This window comes from Ischnura elegans, chromosome 2 (genome assembly GCF_921293095.1).
Source record: "Ischnura elegans chromosome 2, ioIscEleg1.1, whole genome shotgun sequence".
Lineage (NCBI taxonomy): Eukaryota > Metazoa > Arthropoda > Insecta > Odonata > Coenagrionidae > Ischnura > Ischnura elegans.
Window position 1 is genome coordinate 29,479,344 of NC_060247.1, and position 19,831 is coordinate 29,499,174.

Here is a 19,831-nt window from a genome sequence, read left to right on the forward strand (position 1 = left end):
TTCTTCAAAACTGAGCACGTTAAAAATAAAACTAATTTTCACCCCAAAAATAACATAACACATAACTCCTCTCCGACTCCGGCTCCGACAACGTATAACTTTTGATTCCATATTTGTGGCTTTTTCCTTGAATATATTGGCGAAAATAAATCCTTCCCCTCCACATAACAATTGACTCGTCCAGGCTGTTCTTTTTTTGGATAGTAAATTTTTTTCATGTTGTTGTGAAAAGTCTCAACAATATTCCTCACCTTATAAAGAGGATCTTCTGGTTTTGGCTCAACAGGAAGAGAATTCCTACCAAAATGGAGAGCCCGCAATATAGCCAAAAACCTATCCCTAGACATAGCTTCAGTAAAAACAGGGAAATCGTAAAGATCATTTTTGCTCCAATACTGAGCAATTTTCGGAAGTCTCAGAATTCCCGTAAGGTAGACAACCCCTAAAAATGTGTGGAATTCTTCCATGCTCACATCAACCCACTTCGTCTTCAATTTTTCCTTACCATAGATGTTTGTCTCTCTTAGAATGAAATTGAGCATCAAATCATCTGCTAAAAGAGTGAAATAGGCAAAGGGATTGTTGCCAGGGTTGGGAACCTTTAGTTCAGCATTGCCAGTAAAAGTAATTTCACTGCTTGATTTTTGCTGATCCACGAACCAAACAATACCCTTATCCCCCTCACTTAGGATATTTACTTGCTCTTCATCATGAGTCTTTGTCGGATTGATCTATATTTCCGATTACCTCCTCCTCCTCGAGAATATCCTCGAGAGGGCACGGTGGCGTATAAAGTAAGCCAATCTTTGAAAACTAAGGATTTCAACATTGTACATACATTCTTGTCTAGAATAGCCTCATGTATTCTTACAATGTACGTTTGACTGTCGATAGTGCGAGTTTTCTAAGCTCTAGGTAATGATGCTAATTTATTTTTAGATTGGCAAGAGGAACCGACACTCAAGACGTGCGAAGTATGCTGCGCGACCCGCCGTGTATCTCATGCTTTGCTTTTCCTGAATGGCCTCGCTTATTCTTACAATGTCATTTTTACTGTCATAAGTGCGAGTTTTTAAAGCAAAAAGTATTGCAGCAATTGTTTTTAGATTGGCAAGGGAACCCGTCCCCTGAGGCATATACTAAGAGGTCCACAACCGCACAACCAGCCTTGTATCACCTGTGTACCTGTAAATTTTTATTAACTATAAATGCACAAGCTTGAACTAATTTCTACAAATAAAGATAAATTTCAACAAAAATCAAGTATTATCGTATAAATGCATACACCGTGGACAGAGTACGACACGCTCTTGGTCGTGTAAAAATATCAGGCATGCCCGCTCGAGGGTTAAATGCCATTAGTAAGAAATTGAGAACATGGACAAAATACAATATAAAATAAAATTGTAATGTCACGATAAAGTGAAAAGAAGTTAGATACTGTGCTCACCAGAATAAAGAGAACAGGGACGTAATATAATATAAAATAAAACGGTAATGTCTCGAATTGGTAATGGCAAATTGAAAAAAAGTTACATATTGTGCTCACCAGAATATGCCTTGAAGAAACGGAATAAAATGTATTTTTTGAAAACTATTCTCACCGACACGAAGGCACAAGTGGTACTAAGGAACTGGCGTCGGAGGAGAATGCACACAATAAAACCCTATTGTAGGGGAAGGCGAAGAAACGGAATCGTTACGGGACGCGAATGTGCGTAGGCTTCCTGGCAAAACACTCCGGACGCGTATTCGCGTCCGCCGGCTTGAATGTGTTAATTATCAGTTATTTTTCATTCCATGATTTCATTTTACTTCCCATGTTGAGGAAAAAATGCCTCTTAAGCTAATTTCCATACAAAATACATATAATTTTTTCATTGGTACAGCCTGTTTATAGTGCCTGATTAGCTCAAGTACGTGGTAAGATTAAGTGGAAAGAAACTTAAGTAATTTGGTTCTCAGAAAGCCAAAAAGATGCTCTTATTGGAATTTTATACAATTGTATTTTGGATTGTCAAACAAGCAGCATATGTAGATGTATCACCATAGTGATGATTAAAAGAGCAAGTTTAAGAAGAGTTTGTTAAGTCATACACAATATGATAATGGTGCAATTTTAAACCTTCCGTCTGTGCGGTGATTTTATTCCAGTATTTTTGTTGATAAAAGTGCCATATTAAATACATTGCATGAAACAAAAGTCACTCCTCAGTGATATTACTTGACTGTGAGTGCAGATACAGTTAGTTATTTGAATGCAGGATTTATCAGTTTGTACCTACCCCTCCTCTCTAAGAATTCTCTCTCCTCCTCTACCTCTACTCCTCCCAAAGGTTCATGGTGTTGGATTGAGCTTCAACTGAGAACTTCTGCTTAAATTACTGTAGGAAAGTTAGCAGGTTGTGTTCAAGCATTTTACCATTGCGACTTCATGTAAAAAAAAAACTCCCGCCCATTTATGTTAGAACTTATTCATAATTTAGCACTTGAAAACAGCTTCAATTACAAGTCTTAAAAGTTATTGAAAGAATATGTCTAAAAAGGTGGAATTTTTTCTAGAAATTGCCAAATAAGTACAACAGGAATATGATTTTTTCTTGAATTTAAAAATGATGTAGAATAAAATGAATATTCTTATGATGAATATTCATTTTATTAAGAGAGATGATTAAGTTTAATCTTATTCTGAAAAATAATAATCCATTCACACTCCCGAATAATAAGACAAGCAAGCCACCTCTTAGAAAGCACATCCTTTAAGAATAATTATCAGCCGGCTAATACTTAAAGTAGTAGCTTGAACTGACAGCATACAATTTTTGTGCCCAGCAGATGTTAGTGCCTATTGCACTAATCGTTTTCCAGGCCTCATTAAATGTCCTACCCAGACCACCTAAAACAAAATAATGCCTTGGCAAATCATGGCATGGGTAAACACATATGTACTTCATGGCATGGGCATACTTCTTTCTCTTAGCCTGAAAACCCTCACCATTTATTTCAGAAATTTCATTAATGGGGAATTTTTCAGAATTTTTGTTTATGCAATAATTGGAATGGAATCTAAACGAATGAATAAAAATGTCTATCATTAAACACTCTTAGAAGTAAAAATATGGAATAAAAGCCTTAAATAGAATTAATCATTTCTTTCATTTGCATAATAAAATTGATATTACCCATATTTTCTCATTCTCAGAATAGGCAGAGTGAAAGGCAGTTTTACTAAGAACCGTCACTGAAGTACAAAAGGAATATGTTTTTTTTTTGGGATTGAAAGGATTGGAAGATAGAGCCTGAAGTGGATGAAGATTATTTCATCCTGGAAATTTAGGTGCGGAAATTTGGGAAGGCCCCCAGTTAATACTCCCTATATAGCCCCTCCTAGAGCAAAAATGATTTTGGATTTAAAAAGGGGAAGTTGATCCACAATGCAATAGTGCCAAAAAAGATTGTATCAGTGAAGAACCTACACCATAAAAAACATTTGAGTGCAAACTTGCTGAAAAGGTTTGGAAAAATCGCACGAAAGAGTGAAATAGATAAGTTGATTGGCATTATTATGAAAATAAGAATAGATTGGAAAGGTAAGCAAATGTGTACCTACTTCAAAATCTGTTCATAGCCCGCAAGGCATGAGCGAGAATTGACGATGTAGAATCAGAGAAGCCCAAAGTGTGAGACAAGGCTGTCATCCTTGTCGTTTAGTTTATATCTGGAGTAGATGGTCAAGGAATCGAGACAGGATAATAGCATACAAGCGTCAATACTGTCAGTAGATGAAAAAAAATGGGAAAATAGGAAAATTTTACCCAGACTCTCTCTAATTTTGGTAAAACCTTATTATGCAGATTCATAGAATGTAATAATTGCATCTTTCACACCCCTTTTATAATACTGATATTTAAATAATTCATTCCACCATAATTTGAACTAAAAATTTGTAGAGTAACTAATAGAAGCCATAGCATCAGTATACATTCATGTATTGGTAAAATGCTAAACTGTGGTTATTGAATGAGAGTCAATGATATTTGCTTCCTTACATGACCATTGTTATCAGTTAATTTGTTTTAACATCAATTAGTTCCACAACTGATGTTTAAATAATATTATTGTATATATCAGTGCCACACTCACCTCCCAGGATCTTTATTTAGAGCGGCACAAGCGCCATCATTGTGCCGTGGACAGTTACCACCCAAGCCAAGGCTGTTCCCCAACCCTCCTTTAACATGCACCATGGTGCAAGGCAGGAGGTGTCGTGGTGTAGCTCTCATGAAACACCTTTTGTATGCATCCCCATGAACACGACAGTGGCAAATGGCAACCTGTGGGGCACAAAAGTTTGGATAGGAATGAAAAACATTTTATCAATATCTGATACATATATAAAAGAATGTGGAAAATTGTGTCAGTTAGACCATTTGTAACTCAAGAACAGCTGCACCAATTTTAATGAAATTTGGTGTTTTAGATTCTTCTCAGCTCTGGATAACAGGAAAAAAACATTAAAAATAGTCTTTATCGTATCTTAATGGTATTTTTTTTAGTAGTTGGTAGCACTGCAAAAGCTGTGAACTCATTGTCAGTCAAAACTAGAAGATTTGTTTTGTTTTTAGCAATTTATTGACTGAGCTTCTTAACAATCTTAAAAACATTTTAATTGTTGAAACATGTTAAAATATGAAAATAATACATATTACAATTATTTAATTAGAGGTAAGCTAAGCTCGAGTTGAGTTGTCAACAAACACATAACTACCGTGTGTGTAAACAAATCTCCAAGCAATTGTTGACTGTCGGTAATACCCGTGCTCCTGTGGACAAATCAAGCAGATTGGTTTCATTTCCGCGGAATGTTTGCAATTTCGTTTAATCAAAAGATGAGCTCATCAACAAAGTGCTCGCGAACATAACAAAAAAAATCACTGATGAGTGAGTGAGCCAATAATTTTCTATTGACTGTGTTGCAAACAAAGACCAAGTCACCTCAGAAATAATATATTTGGATTTTTTTTACTTCTTGGGTGAGCCTGGCTTAAAAGCTATTGAAAGCATAGGTCTTAAAAGTTGGTATTTTTAATTGCCACTTAAGTACAACAGGGATATGATTTTTTCTTGAATAAAGCCTCTTAAAAAATAATTAAAAAAATAAATATTCTCATGATGAAGATTCATTTTATTTAAAGAGATGATTAAGATTTATCTCATTCTGAAAAATAATAATCCATTCATTCTCCCAAATAGTAAGACAAGCCACAAAATCAGTACAGCCACTCTTGATTCAGAAATGGGGAAACTTAACTCCTCATTGATTGTTAGGCAGTATGAAGTTTGCCCGGTTCAGCTAGTTCCATATAAATGGTTCTGTATTGAAACAATCATGTTATTTGAAATCTGTTTGATTGAAAATCCATGAGATAAATATGATGAAATCCTAAAAGTAAAGCTTAGCTTCGAGGATATAACAAAAGATGAGCATATACGAGCAGCTTCAACTGATGGGAAAATAATACCATTTCTTATCTTGGTATTGAGGAGTAGTCCAGATTTCATGGGTTGCAGTTGAGACAGACTTGAACTCTTCTGAACTTTCTTGATCGAATCAATGGAGTAGGTGTCTGAGTTCAACCTGCCTGGATTGAACTCTCTTGTAAAATGCCAGACCTAAAAATTTGCTGTCTAAACTTGGAACTGCCTCGAGCAGCATGGAAATTCACTTGTTTAACAGTTTCAGAGCATTTATTTTGAAATTCAGTGACACAAGTTACTTTTGCACCTTGAAGAGAATAAATTAAAGCATAAAAAGCAGAGAAGTGTATCATCTGAAAGAAGTCATAAGGAGTCTCTCCCAATGAGAACCAAAGTAAAGCTGCAAAAGGTGCGTAAAATTCAAATTTGTGAAAATAAAAGCTGAATTTCTCTTTATGTCAATATCTGGTAGAAGTGCATAAAGGGTTCAGGGGAAACAGAGTTGTCTGGCTGACAATTTGGATAATAAGTTTACTTTTTGCCACATGGCCTACGGTTCAATTTATTTAGCCAAGATTGTTCAGCTCATGATCTAGGGTTATCAACATGATTTCAGCAATGAAAGTATATGCCAGGCTCATTTTGTGGTGAAACTGAGCATTTTCCCTTTGGAAATGACCTAAATAACTGACATTAACATCATGAATAAATAAATATGTAGTCATGAAAAATTTGCAGTTTTTGTTCTAGAAGAAATGAGAAACATTACCGTTAGTATAACGATGAGCAATGCACAGGCAAGCGTCCCAGCAGCTATGTAGACATTGTGGAGATGATCCAGGTGTATGGAGATGGGCATCTGAAGGTCAAGCCCTGACCCACTGCCTTCTCCTCCTCCACTACCTCCTGCTCCACTACCTCCCATCAGGTCTCCATCTGGGCCCAGGACAGAGCCGTCACCGTCTCGTACCCCAGTTGGGATGGCCTCAAGCACAAACTCCTCTGTTACATGTGATACAATGAATATAATATATGAATATAGAATACAGAATATCAATGTATGTCAAATACAGAGTATCAAAGATGTATGAATACAGAATATCAAAGGTAAAAATTGAGTATTTACAGTATTTTGAAACTCCAAGCATGTTATTTAATAGATTAGTTAGAGAAACCCACAGATGCACGAAACATAAGATATTTGGTCAATAATATTTACATGAAACAGATTTCCTGCATAAACATGTACAGAGAATGCCATCCCCAATGAAAAGTGCTGGAATATTCCTAAAAATTTCATGAAATAACAGCCATAAAAAAAGCACTAAAAGCACATCCGCAGGAAATTTGCTGGAAAATTAGTTGCGCGAACGACATCTTTAACACAAAACACAAACATTAGCACATTAGTATTGCATAGTGTTAAGGATAAATTGAGTTTGTTATCCTAGGGAATTATACTTGACATTTTAGTTACACACATTTTGATGGACTGGCTTAAACTGGATGGAACTTCTGATGTCGATTTTGGAAAATGATATAGAATCATTCCAGAGGAAAAATAGGGCAAATCTGCCAAATTAGCAAGTGTAATCACCAATATTAAAAAATGCATCACCAACTCAAAGAGGAATTGGGAATATTTCGATGCGTATTCATGCCACACCATAAAATGATTGAAACTGACCTTCACACGTATTTCCAGTGTATCCTGGACGACAAGCACAGTAAAAGGAGTCAACACTGCTCCAGCAGGTCCCACCATTGCGGCAAGGATTTCCACTGCATGCCTGCTTCAATTGATAAAGGGTATTATAAGCATCGACTTATGTAAAATGAATGAAACTGCCAAAAAGTTACACAGCCATAATACAAAAGAAAAATTTTGCAACTGTTTATCCATACTTTTGAAATTAGATTAGGGACTTAACAATTAATTTTCACTTCGAAGATTAGCAATTACAAATTATATTAATATTAAATTAAAAACAGAAATGCTTGCACTCATATTAAGCCTATTTCATAACCTTCTACTATAAAAACGGTGACTCTGCAAAGAATGTCCTTAATAACTCACTTAAATTATTTTCCAAGTAAAAGAAAATGTCACCCTTTAAACATTACTGTTTCGCATTGCAAATAATGGAAACCACATCTAAAAATATTAATTTTCATATCATTATTTTTTGATATGATAAAGTCTTTGTTTGAAGTGGATATGAAAAGTAAATAAGTTTTTAAGTGACAACTGTATTTGAAAAAAATAGATTTGATACTAATACCACTGATAAAATGAGTCAATAAATAATACAAATCAACTGCATTTGAAAAACAATGTGCAACTTTCATTTTATAAAGATTTTATGAAAAAATTTTTTCCTGACAGCGTCATTACCTGATCACATGAATCAGGTTCATGACCAATTAAATGTCTTTTATTAAGTGCCAACTGTTGCAGGGCTGGGTCTTGAATTTACGCGTAGACCGCCATGATTTTTCATACATAATTCCTGTGATGCCATTGGTATTCCCTCATCATTCACAGTTCATGACACGTAGAAAAGTAATTGTAAATGAACCAAAAGCGAATTTGTTTGTAAAATATAATTTCAGATAATTTTTAACTTGGAGAAAAGTAATAGGGAATAGTTTTGATATCAATTTAAAGATGCCTAAACATGGGTCTTCGTATGCATATTACACCTGAGTAACTGTAATTTAAAAAACCATTAATACAAAATACAACGAGTGCTAATCCCAAATAACACCAAAAGTACGATAAACAAGGAAAAATATTTTAATGCCAAAACTGCCATCAACTACCCCAGTGAAAATTTTGTATACAATTGTATACAATTTCATACAGGATTTCCTGTATAAACCTGTACACAATTGTATACAAAATGTGTACATTGTATACAAATTTGGCTTCATACAATTGTATACAGTGTATACAATTTACACATTTTCATACACTGTATACAATTGTATGAAATGTATACAATTGTATGAAATGTATACAATTGTATGAAATGTATACAATTGTATGAAATGTATACAACTGTATGAAATGTATACAATTGTATGAAATGTATACAATTGTATGAAATGTATACAAATGTATGAAACGTATACAATTGTATGAAATGTATACAATTGTATACAGTGTATGAAAATGTGTAAATTGTATACACTGTATACAATTGTATGAAGCCAAATTTGTATACAATGTACACATTTTGTATACAATTGTGTACAGTTTTATACAGGAAATCCTGTATAAAATTGTATAAATTTGTATTTAGAACTTTAGCTTCCTGTGATGAACAATGTTAGCTGATGGACTCTTCAGTGAGCTGGCAATTAGATTACTCTTTTGAGTTCTTAATTTGTGTTCCCATTGATAATTGGTGATAACTTTATCTTCTTGTTGGTGGACAATATTAGTTCATCGACTCTTCAGTGAGCTGGCAATTGAAATATTGTTCTGAGTTCTTTATGTGTGTTAACATTGATCCCAGATAGCATGCTAAACTTGCTGCAAGCTTGTCACGACATAGTTGTAAGTTTGCAGAAAGCTTGTCATGACAAGCCTGCAAGCTTGAATCAAACCGCCTTGTTATGCTTTTTCAAACATGCAGCACACTTGTCGCATCAAACTTGCAGCAAACTTGTCGCATCAAACTTGTCACATCACACCTGCTGAAAATGTGTAGTGTCACATTGCTACATACTAGGAAAACTAGTTCCACACCTACCATTTCTGTAGTGACACTTGCTGAGGAAAAACTGACTTAAAATTTCTGCTTTTAAAATGCTCTCCTAAATAATGATTAATTTAGAACAACAAAATTTAAAATTTTCCACTCTATCAATTGTTAGTCATTTCACATGCACAGAATTTGGGAGCTAAATTTATTTAATAAAATGGGCAACAAATAAATGCTGAAGAATTTATTTTTCTCATTAATTATGTACATGCTGAGGCAGCGGTGGACATACCGAAAGTAGATATCTAGTCATCGATAGTTAATCATTATTAATGAAGTGAGTGAAATACTTACAAACTGAATAGGAAACATCAAAGACAGAAACACTTTAAAAAATTTATGACCCCCTAGGCCACACATGGTAATAACTAAAATACAGAAATCTTCAAAAGGTAAAAACATATTGCTCGAATTTCATCAAAACATTCACAAGTATGCTGATTGGCTGTGAGAATGTAAAATTAAAACTTCATTCTTTTGAATTCTTGTTTAGTTATGGGAGTACAAGGTTGCGCATGGAACTTACATGGTTACATACTTATAGATCGTTACTGATGAACTTATTAAGCAAAATTATTGTCTTCATCAGCCTGATCCTCAGTCTGTTTATCCTGCCAATCCCTGAAGAGAAAATAGTAATTACTCCATGTGAAATGATATATCATGGAACATTATAGTGTATACCTATTGTAAGAGGGAATGGAAAATATGAAGAAAATGTCTGGGATGATCGAATTAGTGTGGCAGAGAAATGAGAAGCAACTACTTACTATCTTATTTTCCCGACTTTAGCCTGGTTGAGCCAATTACTCAGACACCCTTTCAGCTCCACATCTGATGCATCACGGTCGACCCTTCTGCATACACCTATAAAATTATAAAAAACATTGTTAATATCACTTAATGTAATAAGTTAAAAGTTCATTTCAATGATCAATTATTATAATAATCTTAGAATATCTTGTTGGATGCACTCACAAAAAATAACAGGACACACTGGAGTGCTATAAAATGATTTCTTAACCGAATTCTTCTGAAGTTTGCCTGTAAGGGCTTACAGCTCTGCTACATTGTCATTCTAAGACGACGCAACATATTTTGTAGAAGTGCTCATTCAACTGCTACCAAACATTGCATCTAGAGATAAAAAAGACCAAATCAATGAAGAGTTAACAGCTAATACAAGAATAATAAAAATCATGTTTTCAGCCAGAAGAAAAATTCACCAATGAAATTAACACAGTTGTCATGGTTAGTATGCACATGTAGTATGTGTGCACAAGTGCATATGAAATAACAAAAATCCAATCATACCATAATTTTTTAATATTTCATTGGACATTAATCCATACCCACTTCAAAATTATGTTGTACTTGAGTATTTTTATAGCAGTTGGAATTCCAAGCACCTACGAATGTCTGGCGAGCTCAAGATATACTTCTGAAACTTTCTTACAAATGAAACTCTTATGAAACTTTCTTACAAAAACTTAATTGTTCTTTCATTTAAAAAATCATACATTATTTGAATCAGGATGGCAGCACACAAATTATCATTATTCACTTACCACCTTTGGCTCAAATGAGGGATCTTCACTTATCCTACGGCAGAGTTTGATGAAATCCTCATCTGATGTCAATGGCAATTGGCTGAATTTCATCTCCTCCACAGCAGCACCCTTTTGCTTTGGGTCACAAGCCAATAAAGCACCTACTTTCCTCTCCAAGAGAGAAAACCCAGGTGCCATTCCTCCCATCCACATGAGGCACTGGCTATTATGTTGTTTTAATTTACTGCAGCCTGTAAATATAAAATTGTTATAAATACACTAATACCAATTGATTTGCTTACATTATACTTCCTTAGCAGACTTGGTACTTAATCATCATAAATCCTGCCTACATGCTTATCAAACAGGTGATAACCATAGATTTTAATATACCACTAATTTTTCTATCAACAAACACGAGTAATTGATTACATAACAAAAATTTTAAGGATTGCAATCTTATTGTACAGAAACAACTTAGAAACGTGTTACTTATGCCCTTGAGTGCAATATGTAATAATAATAATATCTTTATTGTTCCATGGGTCAAACATGTGACATAGAACATTGTCAGGGAGACATAGAACAGACATAGAACATGTGACATAGAACATCAAAACATACATGTTGTCATACACTATCAGACAAGAATTCATTTACATTATAATAACCCTTAGGCTGTAAAAATTTTTTAAATTCTGTCTTAAAAACATTAATATTTGAAATATGTTTTATACTCGTAGGCAATTTGTTAAAAATAAGCGAGGCAGAGTGATGTGGACCTCTTTTGGCACATAATTGTTGTAAAATATGTATATTTTCACTCCCACGGGTCAGATAGGCATGAACCGAGGAGTTTGGTAAAAATAAGGTAGGGTTCTTTTTTACAAATAATGCACAGTAAAAAATGTACATACTTGGTAGTGTCATTATATTATATTTTAGAAATAATGGCTTTCCAGGAGACCTGATGGACACATTTGCCATAACTTTCAAGGCTCTTTTTTGCATAGAGAATGCTCTAGCAGCAGCACTTGTGTTTCCCCATAAAACTACACAATAAGCCAAGTGGATTGTCTGTTAAAATGTACTAAAGCACAAATCAATGCCTAAATTATAACGATCGGAGAGAGTTCAACTGATGGCTATGTTTAGAACAGCTTATTAATTGCTATTATTCCTCGACATATTCCAAATAGTTACTCATTTTCAAGATAAATCATTCATAAATGAGTTAATTGAGGTTGAGACTAATGTCATAAAGAACTGTTAACAAAGTGGATTCTACTGCGAGAACCCTGATATTTCAACTTTAACCGTCTGAATGGATTCTTTTCACTATGCCAGCGAAAGTAAAGACCATGCTAAATTGTAATTACCCTGAGAATAAAATAATGAGTAATCTTAAATAATTAATGGATAGTAATTGGCGGTTCATTAATCATACATAAGTATCGAATGGAAAAAAAATGTTCCATTTACTTACATTAACATGCAGCACAGCAGAGATGGGTTGATGCTGACAATGGCAACTTCTTAAATCTCTTCGTGACGCTAAAAGCCACTGTTTCCGGGAATTCAAAAACTTATTCAGGCGTTGATTCAATTGTGCATGAAACAGTATTCTTCCAATCCCTTTTTGTCAGTATTCACTACGAAGCACGGATTATTTTCTTCTTCCATAGCATACTTCAACGTATATTTGCTACTAATCAATATTTTTCATCACAGCTAAATTCGCCATCACAAAATAACGGTAACAAAAGATGGGCAAAGAAATCGATTGTACGTAATAATCGATTATTTGCTTTCGATTATTGCGATTATTGAATCGATTATGGACATCCGATTATTTTGCATAATCGATTATTTGAATATAATCGGCGGGAATAAGAAGCGTGCTCACTTGCGAGATTTTATGCGAGAAATTATTTTTTTACATTTTCACCCCTTCTATAGTTTCAGAACAACAAATGAATGCTATTTTGAAGTTTACTATTGTTTATAACAATTAACTAAGTTTAAACAAAGTTAGCAACAATGCTAATAACATTTACCAGCATTAACGATTTCTACATACCTTACGGGTTACAAAACAGCAAATTAATAACTTATTAATCTACATTGTTCATAAGAAAATGTAAAGTTTAAATAAAGCTAACAACTTTTAAAAATGTTACAATTTCCGCATGTTGCATGGTTGAGAAGAGTTGGCTGAGCCTTTTTGTTGATTATAACAATTACTTAAATGTAAACAAATTTAGCAACTTTTACAAAAATTAAGAATTCCCACATTTTATACGGTTGAGAAACGTGGAATGAGTGATACTCTTATTCTATTATGTTTATAACGATTACTAATGTTTAAACCAAGTTAGCAACAATTTTAGAAACATTTTCAAAATATTACAATTTCTTTAATTTAATTCGGTTAACCAACAATAAAGGAATGGTTTATTGGAACTCTTTGGTGTTTATAATAATTTCTTAAGTTTAAAAATAATTAGCAACAATTTTAACACCATTTTTTAAAGTAAAAATGCGTTACGGTGTAAAGAATAGAAAATGAGCATAGTTGTGGTGCTTTAACTCCCAAACCCAGATATTTACACATTGATGTACGCATACCTTTACATTGTATAAAATGTACAAATTTTATACAGCCTACACAACTGTATAAATTTTCATAAAATGTATAAAATTTATACAAAGTAAACATTTTATACAGCTTTATACAAATTCATCCTTTCCCTTGGGCTACAACCTTGTCGCGGTGGAAAGGCTTGCGCGCTCCTATGACCCCAAGAGCTGCACTGGCGGGATTAATTCTAAATTATTCCCGGTAGGGCCACCCATGCCAGATAGGTCGAAGGGTAGGAGCCAGACGAAAGGTAGTCCGCGTGATGGTGTCACGTAAAAAACACTGTTGGAATGGAAGTGGGAAACCCTACCAACTATCTCTTCCCTGAACACATGGAGTACAACCAAATGAGCCTCGGAATCTCATCGCCCGGGACCCGTCCGCAAAGGGCGGGTGTCGGGCACGGCAACGAGGTCGGCAAGGTCCTCGGGGTCGCCAACATGCGAAATCCTTGCAGAGACTTATCATCATCAACATCAGTGGCAGCAGCAATGAAGAAAGAAGAAAAGAAGACCAAGAAGATGGAGAAGAAGAAGTCTGCTATAAATGTGGGGACGTGGAATGTGAGGACTATGATGAGGGCGGGAAAGTTAGAAAATATCAAAAGGGAAATGGATAAAGGGAGGATAGATATCTTAGGATTATGCGAGGTGAGGTGGAGGGATGGGGGGGATTATTGGAGTGATGGGTATAGGGTTATATATAGTGGAGGGGAAGAAAGCCAGCGAGGGGTAGCTTTAGTATTAAACGGGAAGATGGGTAAGCGTGTGGTAGGTATAGACCAGGTTAGCGATAGGATTCTGGTGGTAGAAATTGAGGCGCGGCCCACCAACCTTGTGGTGGTCCAGGTTTACATGCCCACTAGCAATCATAGGGAGGAAGAAGTAGACGAGGTGTATGAACAGCTCGAGGAAATAATTAGAGACACACCGGGTAAGAAAAATCTGGTAGTGATGGGGGACTGGAACGCCTCAGTCGGGGAAGGGAGGGATGGAAACGAAATAGGAGATTTTGGTCTAGGAATACGGAACGACAGGGGAGAGAAAGCAGCAGAATTTTGTAGGAGAAACAAATTATTCATCACTAACACGTGGTTCAATCATCATAAAGGGCGAAGGTACACGTGGAAAAGTCCAGGGGATGCGGGGAGATATCAAATAGATTACATTATGGTAAGACAGAGGTTTAGGAACAGTGTGAAAAACTCGCGCAGCTTCCCTGCAGCGGATGCGGATTCGGACCACAATCTAGTGCTCATGAAATGCAACGTAAGATTCAAAAGACTTATGAAAGTTAGGAAGGCGAAGAAATGGAACGTAGAAGCCCTGAAGGGGAGTATGAGGAGAGAATATCAGGAGCTAGTGGACATTAGTATACGGGAGATTGAAAGTACCAAGACGGTAGAGGAAAGATGGGATAATATAAAAACGGGAATAGTCAAAGCGGCGGAGAAGTCAATTGGTTACGTTGACAGTAGAAGGATAAAGAAGCCGTGGATAACGGAGGCAATGGTTAATGAAATGGAGGAGAGGAGGAAGTGGAAGAACGTGGACACAGAACAGGGCAAAAGAATGTATAGGGAATTGAATAATCGATTACGACGTGAAACTAAGAGGGCGAGGGAGGCTTGGTGGAAAAGACAGTGCGAGGAAATGGAAAAGTTCCAGAAGGATGGAGAAGTAGGCGCGTTGTACGCCAAAGTTAAGTCGCTATCGGGCGGCAAAAGAGGACAAGCCATGTCTAAAATTAAGGCTAAAGATGGGAGGATGCTAACCGAGCGAGAAGAGGTACAGGGTAGGTGGAAGGAATACGTGGAGGACCTGTATGACGGAACGAACAGACCAGAGAGATTGACTCTAGAGGAGGAAAGTGCAGTGGAGGAGGATAATCTTGGGCCGGAGATATTAGATTCAGAAATAGAGAGGGCACTCCGTGATATGAAGGCTAGGAAAGCAGTAGGCGTGGACAACATCCCGTGTGAGCTTCTGAAGAATCTAGGGAAGGAAGGTAAGAAAAGGTTTTTCGAACTAGTGCGCAAGATCTATGAGGAGGGATGTTGGCCGGAGGATTTCGTGAAGACGGTTTTAATTCCGCTTCCGAAAAAGAAGAAAGCTGTGGAATGCGGAGATTATAGGACTATCAGCCTAATATCCCATGCGGCTAAAGTAGTGCTGAGGATATTGAACAGACGAATGGAGGCGAGGGCAAACGAGTATTTGGGCGAAGATCAGTTTGGTTTCAGAAAAGGGAAGTCAACTCGTGATGCAATAGCAATAATGAGGTCCCTCGTGGAGAGGAACCTAGAATATGAGCAGGACGTATATGTGTGTTTCGTGGATTTTGAAAAAGCGTTTGATAGGGTGAACTGGGTAAAGTTAATGGATATTCTCAAGAGAATAGGTGTTGACTGGAGGGATAGACGACTGATTTGTAATCTGTATATGGCCCAGACTGCGCAAGTGAGGATAGCGGACGGAGAATCTGGGTGGGCAAGCATTGGCCGAGGTGTGAGGCAAGGCTGTCCTCTATCGCCACTGCTCTTTAACGTGTATGCTGAAGAGATGGTAAGGGAAGCGTGGGATGAGTTAGAAGCTGGGATAAAAGTGGGAGGAATGATGTTCAAATCAGTGAGATTCGCGGATGACCAGGCGTTGATCAGTCAGTCAGCAAGGGGGCTTCAGGCCCTAGTGGATGCGTTATACGAACGTTGCGAGGAGTTTGGGATGAGGATTAATCACAAGAAAACCAAGGTAATGCGGTTTTGTAAAGCATCACGAGCGAGGAATGTGAGACTCAAGATAAAGGTGGGTGGTGAAAAACTTGAGCAGGTTGAGCAATTCAACTATTTAGGCAGTACGTTAGAGGAAAACGGATACAGTTGTAAGGACATAAGGAAGAGAATCGCATTAGCGAAGGAGGCATTCATGAGCAGGAAGGAGCTTCTGAGAGGATCGTTGTGTAAGAGTTTAAAGAAAAGGTTAGTGAAGAGTTTGATCTGGAGTGTAGCTCTCTACGGTGCGGAAACGTGGACTCTGAGGAAAGAAGACGAGAGAAGATTGGAGGCGTTCGAGATGTGGGTATGGAGAAGAATGGAGAGGGTGAAATGGACGGAGAGGAAAAGGAACGACGAAGTGCTGGATATGGTTGGCGAGGAGAGAAAGCTTTTAGATGAGATACGCAGGAGACAGAAGGTTTGGATGGAGTTAGTGCTTAGCGGTGAGGGGATGTTGAAAATGGTGTTGGAGGGTAGAATGTTGGGGAAACGAGGGAGGGGAAGGAAAAGAATAGGATTTTTAGATAGATTGAAAGAGAGTAGGCCTTACAGTGAATTAAAGAAGGCAGTGCTGGAAGGAAAGGGAGGCTCCCAGATCACCTCTTTAGTACTCCATGGAAACCTACCTTAATCGGTAGAATACTATAATAATAATACAAATTCATACAACATTTGCACATTGTACACATTCTGTATAAAATTGTATACATAGTATACAATTTACACATTTTATGCATTCTATACAGCTGTATACAATTGTATACTAAATGTGCACATTGTACACATTCTGTATAAAATTGTATACATTGTGTACAATTTACACATTTTATACATTCTATACAGCTGTATACAATTGTATACAAAATGTGTACATTGTATACATCCTGTATAGAAATTGTATACAAAATTTTCACTGGGGTAATCTTGATCAAAATTGTTTATGATATCTTCGTAGTATAGGTAATGAACAACTATTTATGCCTGATTGTTACTGTCAAACAGAAGTATTTTTGTTTAATAAAGGGACAAATTTTAGTATAATTTTTCAATGTGTCGGAAGCTTGAGTTAATAAAAACCTACGACTTGGTTTTTGTTCAATTCTGCAATAACCCACTATGATGTTTCCATAGCAATAGAAAAATCAGGCCAAAAAAGTGAAATGGAAGGTAAACTAACCTTACAAAATAAAATTACTCTTTTTCCTAAGCAACCCCATTTGACGGATCTCTGTTTTGAAGTAAATCGGTCATTATGACCACCTTGGTCACAACTCATGCCTAAACCAAGGGGACTGCATAGAGGAGGCTGATTTATGTTGCCACTTCGGTCGCATTTTAATCGCCTTTCTAAAATGTCAACGTAGGGAGCGGTGATGAGTGCAATGCGATGCACTTTTTTATGAATATTTTGCAGTATGATGTTTGTAATTGCGAATACCCAGACGGCACAGGAAGTTTTCGTACCTAAATACGAGGGTGGACAATCAAGATACAAAAATCGCGCTTAGGAAGTTACTAAAAAGGTTTTGTTTCTTTATTTCCTTTAATGACGAAAAAAGATGCAAGAGGACTGGCAAAATCATATGCATCGATAAAATTGTATCTCATCGATAAAACTGTATTCGGTCTGGGACTATTTTCTTTCGCGGGTGGTGCCATCTGGTGCCATCGTGCCATATCCTCCGAGAAAGATCACTTGCCTTCACAAGCCGTTGGAGATGGCAACGTTTACGTCACGTATCACCACATTTCAGGGATTTTTGTGGTTAAGTTTGTGAAAAATAGAGTGTCTGGTAATGGTGAAGTTTCCCTTATTCTTTAATTTCATTCACTGGGCTTCAGAAACGTGTTTGTGAGATATTTTTGTTAAAAATGCCTTCCGTGTGTGTAATGTCGGGATGTCATGGAAACTCCGGGACATGGTTCATGTTTTTAGTTTTCCAAAAGATCCTGAGTTGAAGAAGAAGTGCATTTGGGCGATAAGAAGAAAACATTTCACCCCTACGAAAAACTGTGAGGTATGTACTCTTTCTCGCTGTAATTATTTGTATGTAATTTTAAGTTAGAAGTGGCTTCGGGATGTTGATGCTTTGATGCATCAACATCCCTAACTATTCAGTACTGAAGTACTATAGTACTATTCATTACTAAAAATGGTGATATTGTAGCAGCAATTCTTTTGAAAATTCTTGCATTTTAGTTGTCTTTTTTGTATTAATTCATTCGGTAAACGTGTGGTTGAAGGAGAAACTAGGAATAAGCTGCCAAGTTTATAGGATCGAATATTGCTTCTTAGCGTGCCCTATGGTGTATTACACGTCGGCTTTCATCATTTCAAATTATCTTATGCTATAGTTTAAAACAATAAAAATATCAGGCATAAAAATATTTACTATATTTACGAGCCTAGTAATTTGATTTCTCATGCAGAAATACCAAAAATTGGAAATGATTTGACCTAATAAGTTACATAGTATTTTATTATTTATTAATTTTAGGTGTGTGAGCTTCACATCGCACCTTGTGATATCAGAAAATAATCAGTGGCCTTGGACGAGAAGACGAGGAGAAAATTCTTGCTGAATTGAAGGTGCCTAGAATGGAGGAAGGTACCATTGCTTCACTGTTACCTGTCGCCAAGAAGACAGACATTGTGGCAGAAGTGACATATTTGTGGATGTGGATTTGATTTGTGCAAGTTAATGCAGTGATAGTGGACGTTCATCGGAGAAAGTGTTGAAGATAGTTTTTATGTATCGACCAGTCCTCTTTTAAATAATTTTCTATTCGAAAGAGAATAAGAGTAATTGTTTCGCTAAATTAGATGTGGGATAGAAGAGAAAATTGGAAATATTATTGTGGTTGACAATAGAAAATACATAATATATGTATTGTATTTCTGTGGGTTTTTTCTTTCCTGCCTCTTTAAAATTTCTTGCGGTGGTGACTTCATGCAAAGTAAGTATAAAATCGGAGGTGTGATCTAAGAGATAACATGTTTTATTTTACCAGTGTTTATGCTGATGATTTGGCAGGACTTTCATGTATTTAATAGGTTGATACATTTACTGCAGTGACCTAGGGACTTTTACTCATCCCAAATAATTTTTCAAATACTTTAGCGCCTGATATGGGTAAGTTTTAATAGCTGAGACTGAACTATACGTTAATTTTTGCTTGCATTTTGATGAATTCGATCATACTAATAGCAGATGTGTCAGCAATCCTGTTTCATCGGCAATTTTTATTTAAAAATTTTATTTCGTCAGGCTTTAGGGTAAGCTTTTTAATGCTCGTGGGCTATGTGATGTCTTATTTAGTGTCAAAATTAATAAGAATTTACTCTTATTATCTCAAGGTTTCCAAGTAAGTACGAGCCACTTAAGAATGCTGGATGCTGGGGATGCGTGAATTAGCCTTGAGAATCTCATTTTTCGCAGTTATTTAAGTGGCCGAATAAGTTTTGTAAGTTCTCAATAGGTAAATAATACTGTATCATGAATTCTAAATACCATGATATAGTATTATTTACCTGTTGAGAACTTACAATTCATAATGATTCGCATTAAGGTTCTCGCTACGGTCGGTAGCTATCGATACATTTTTCGATCGTGCGAGT

General features: G+C 36.2%; 1 protein-coding gene and 1 long non-coding RNA gene across 6 annotated transcripts in view; both read right to left on the reverse strand.

Moving 5' to 3' along the window:
• The window catches only part of LOC124153507, an 881,184-nt gene that overhangs the window by 9,818 nt on the left and 851,535 nt on the right, over nucleotides 1-19,831 (reverse strand). For 2 of the 5 annotated variants that reach the window (XM_046526713.1, XM_046526711.1), the window contains exons 8-10: nucleotides 7,166-7,268; nucleotides 6,248-6,480; nucleotides 4,144-4,334 (exon numbers count right to left, since the gene is read on the reverse strand). In XM_046526713.1, the coding sequence (XP_046382669.1) occupies nucleotides 4,144-4,334; nucleotides 6,248-6,480; nucleotides 7,166-7,268 (527 nt within the window). Of the gene's footprint in view, nucleotides 1-2,278; nucleotides 2,385-4,143; nucleotides 4,335-6,247; nucleotides 6,481-7,165; nucleotides 7,272-19,831 lie in introns of those variants that run through there. The other 3 variants (XM_046526712.1, XM_046526710.1, XM_046526714.1) reach the window with 2 other exon arrangements.
• Nucleotides 9,418-10,262, reverse strand: LOC124153508. Its single transcript, XR_006863672.1, has 3 exons — nucleotides 10,227-10,262; nucleotides 10,019-10,115; nucleotides 9,418-9,869 (listed from the first exon to the last, which is right to left on the reverse strand). It is a non-coding gene; the product is annotated as an uncharacterized LOC124153508 (long non-coding RNA).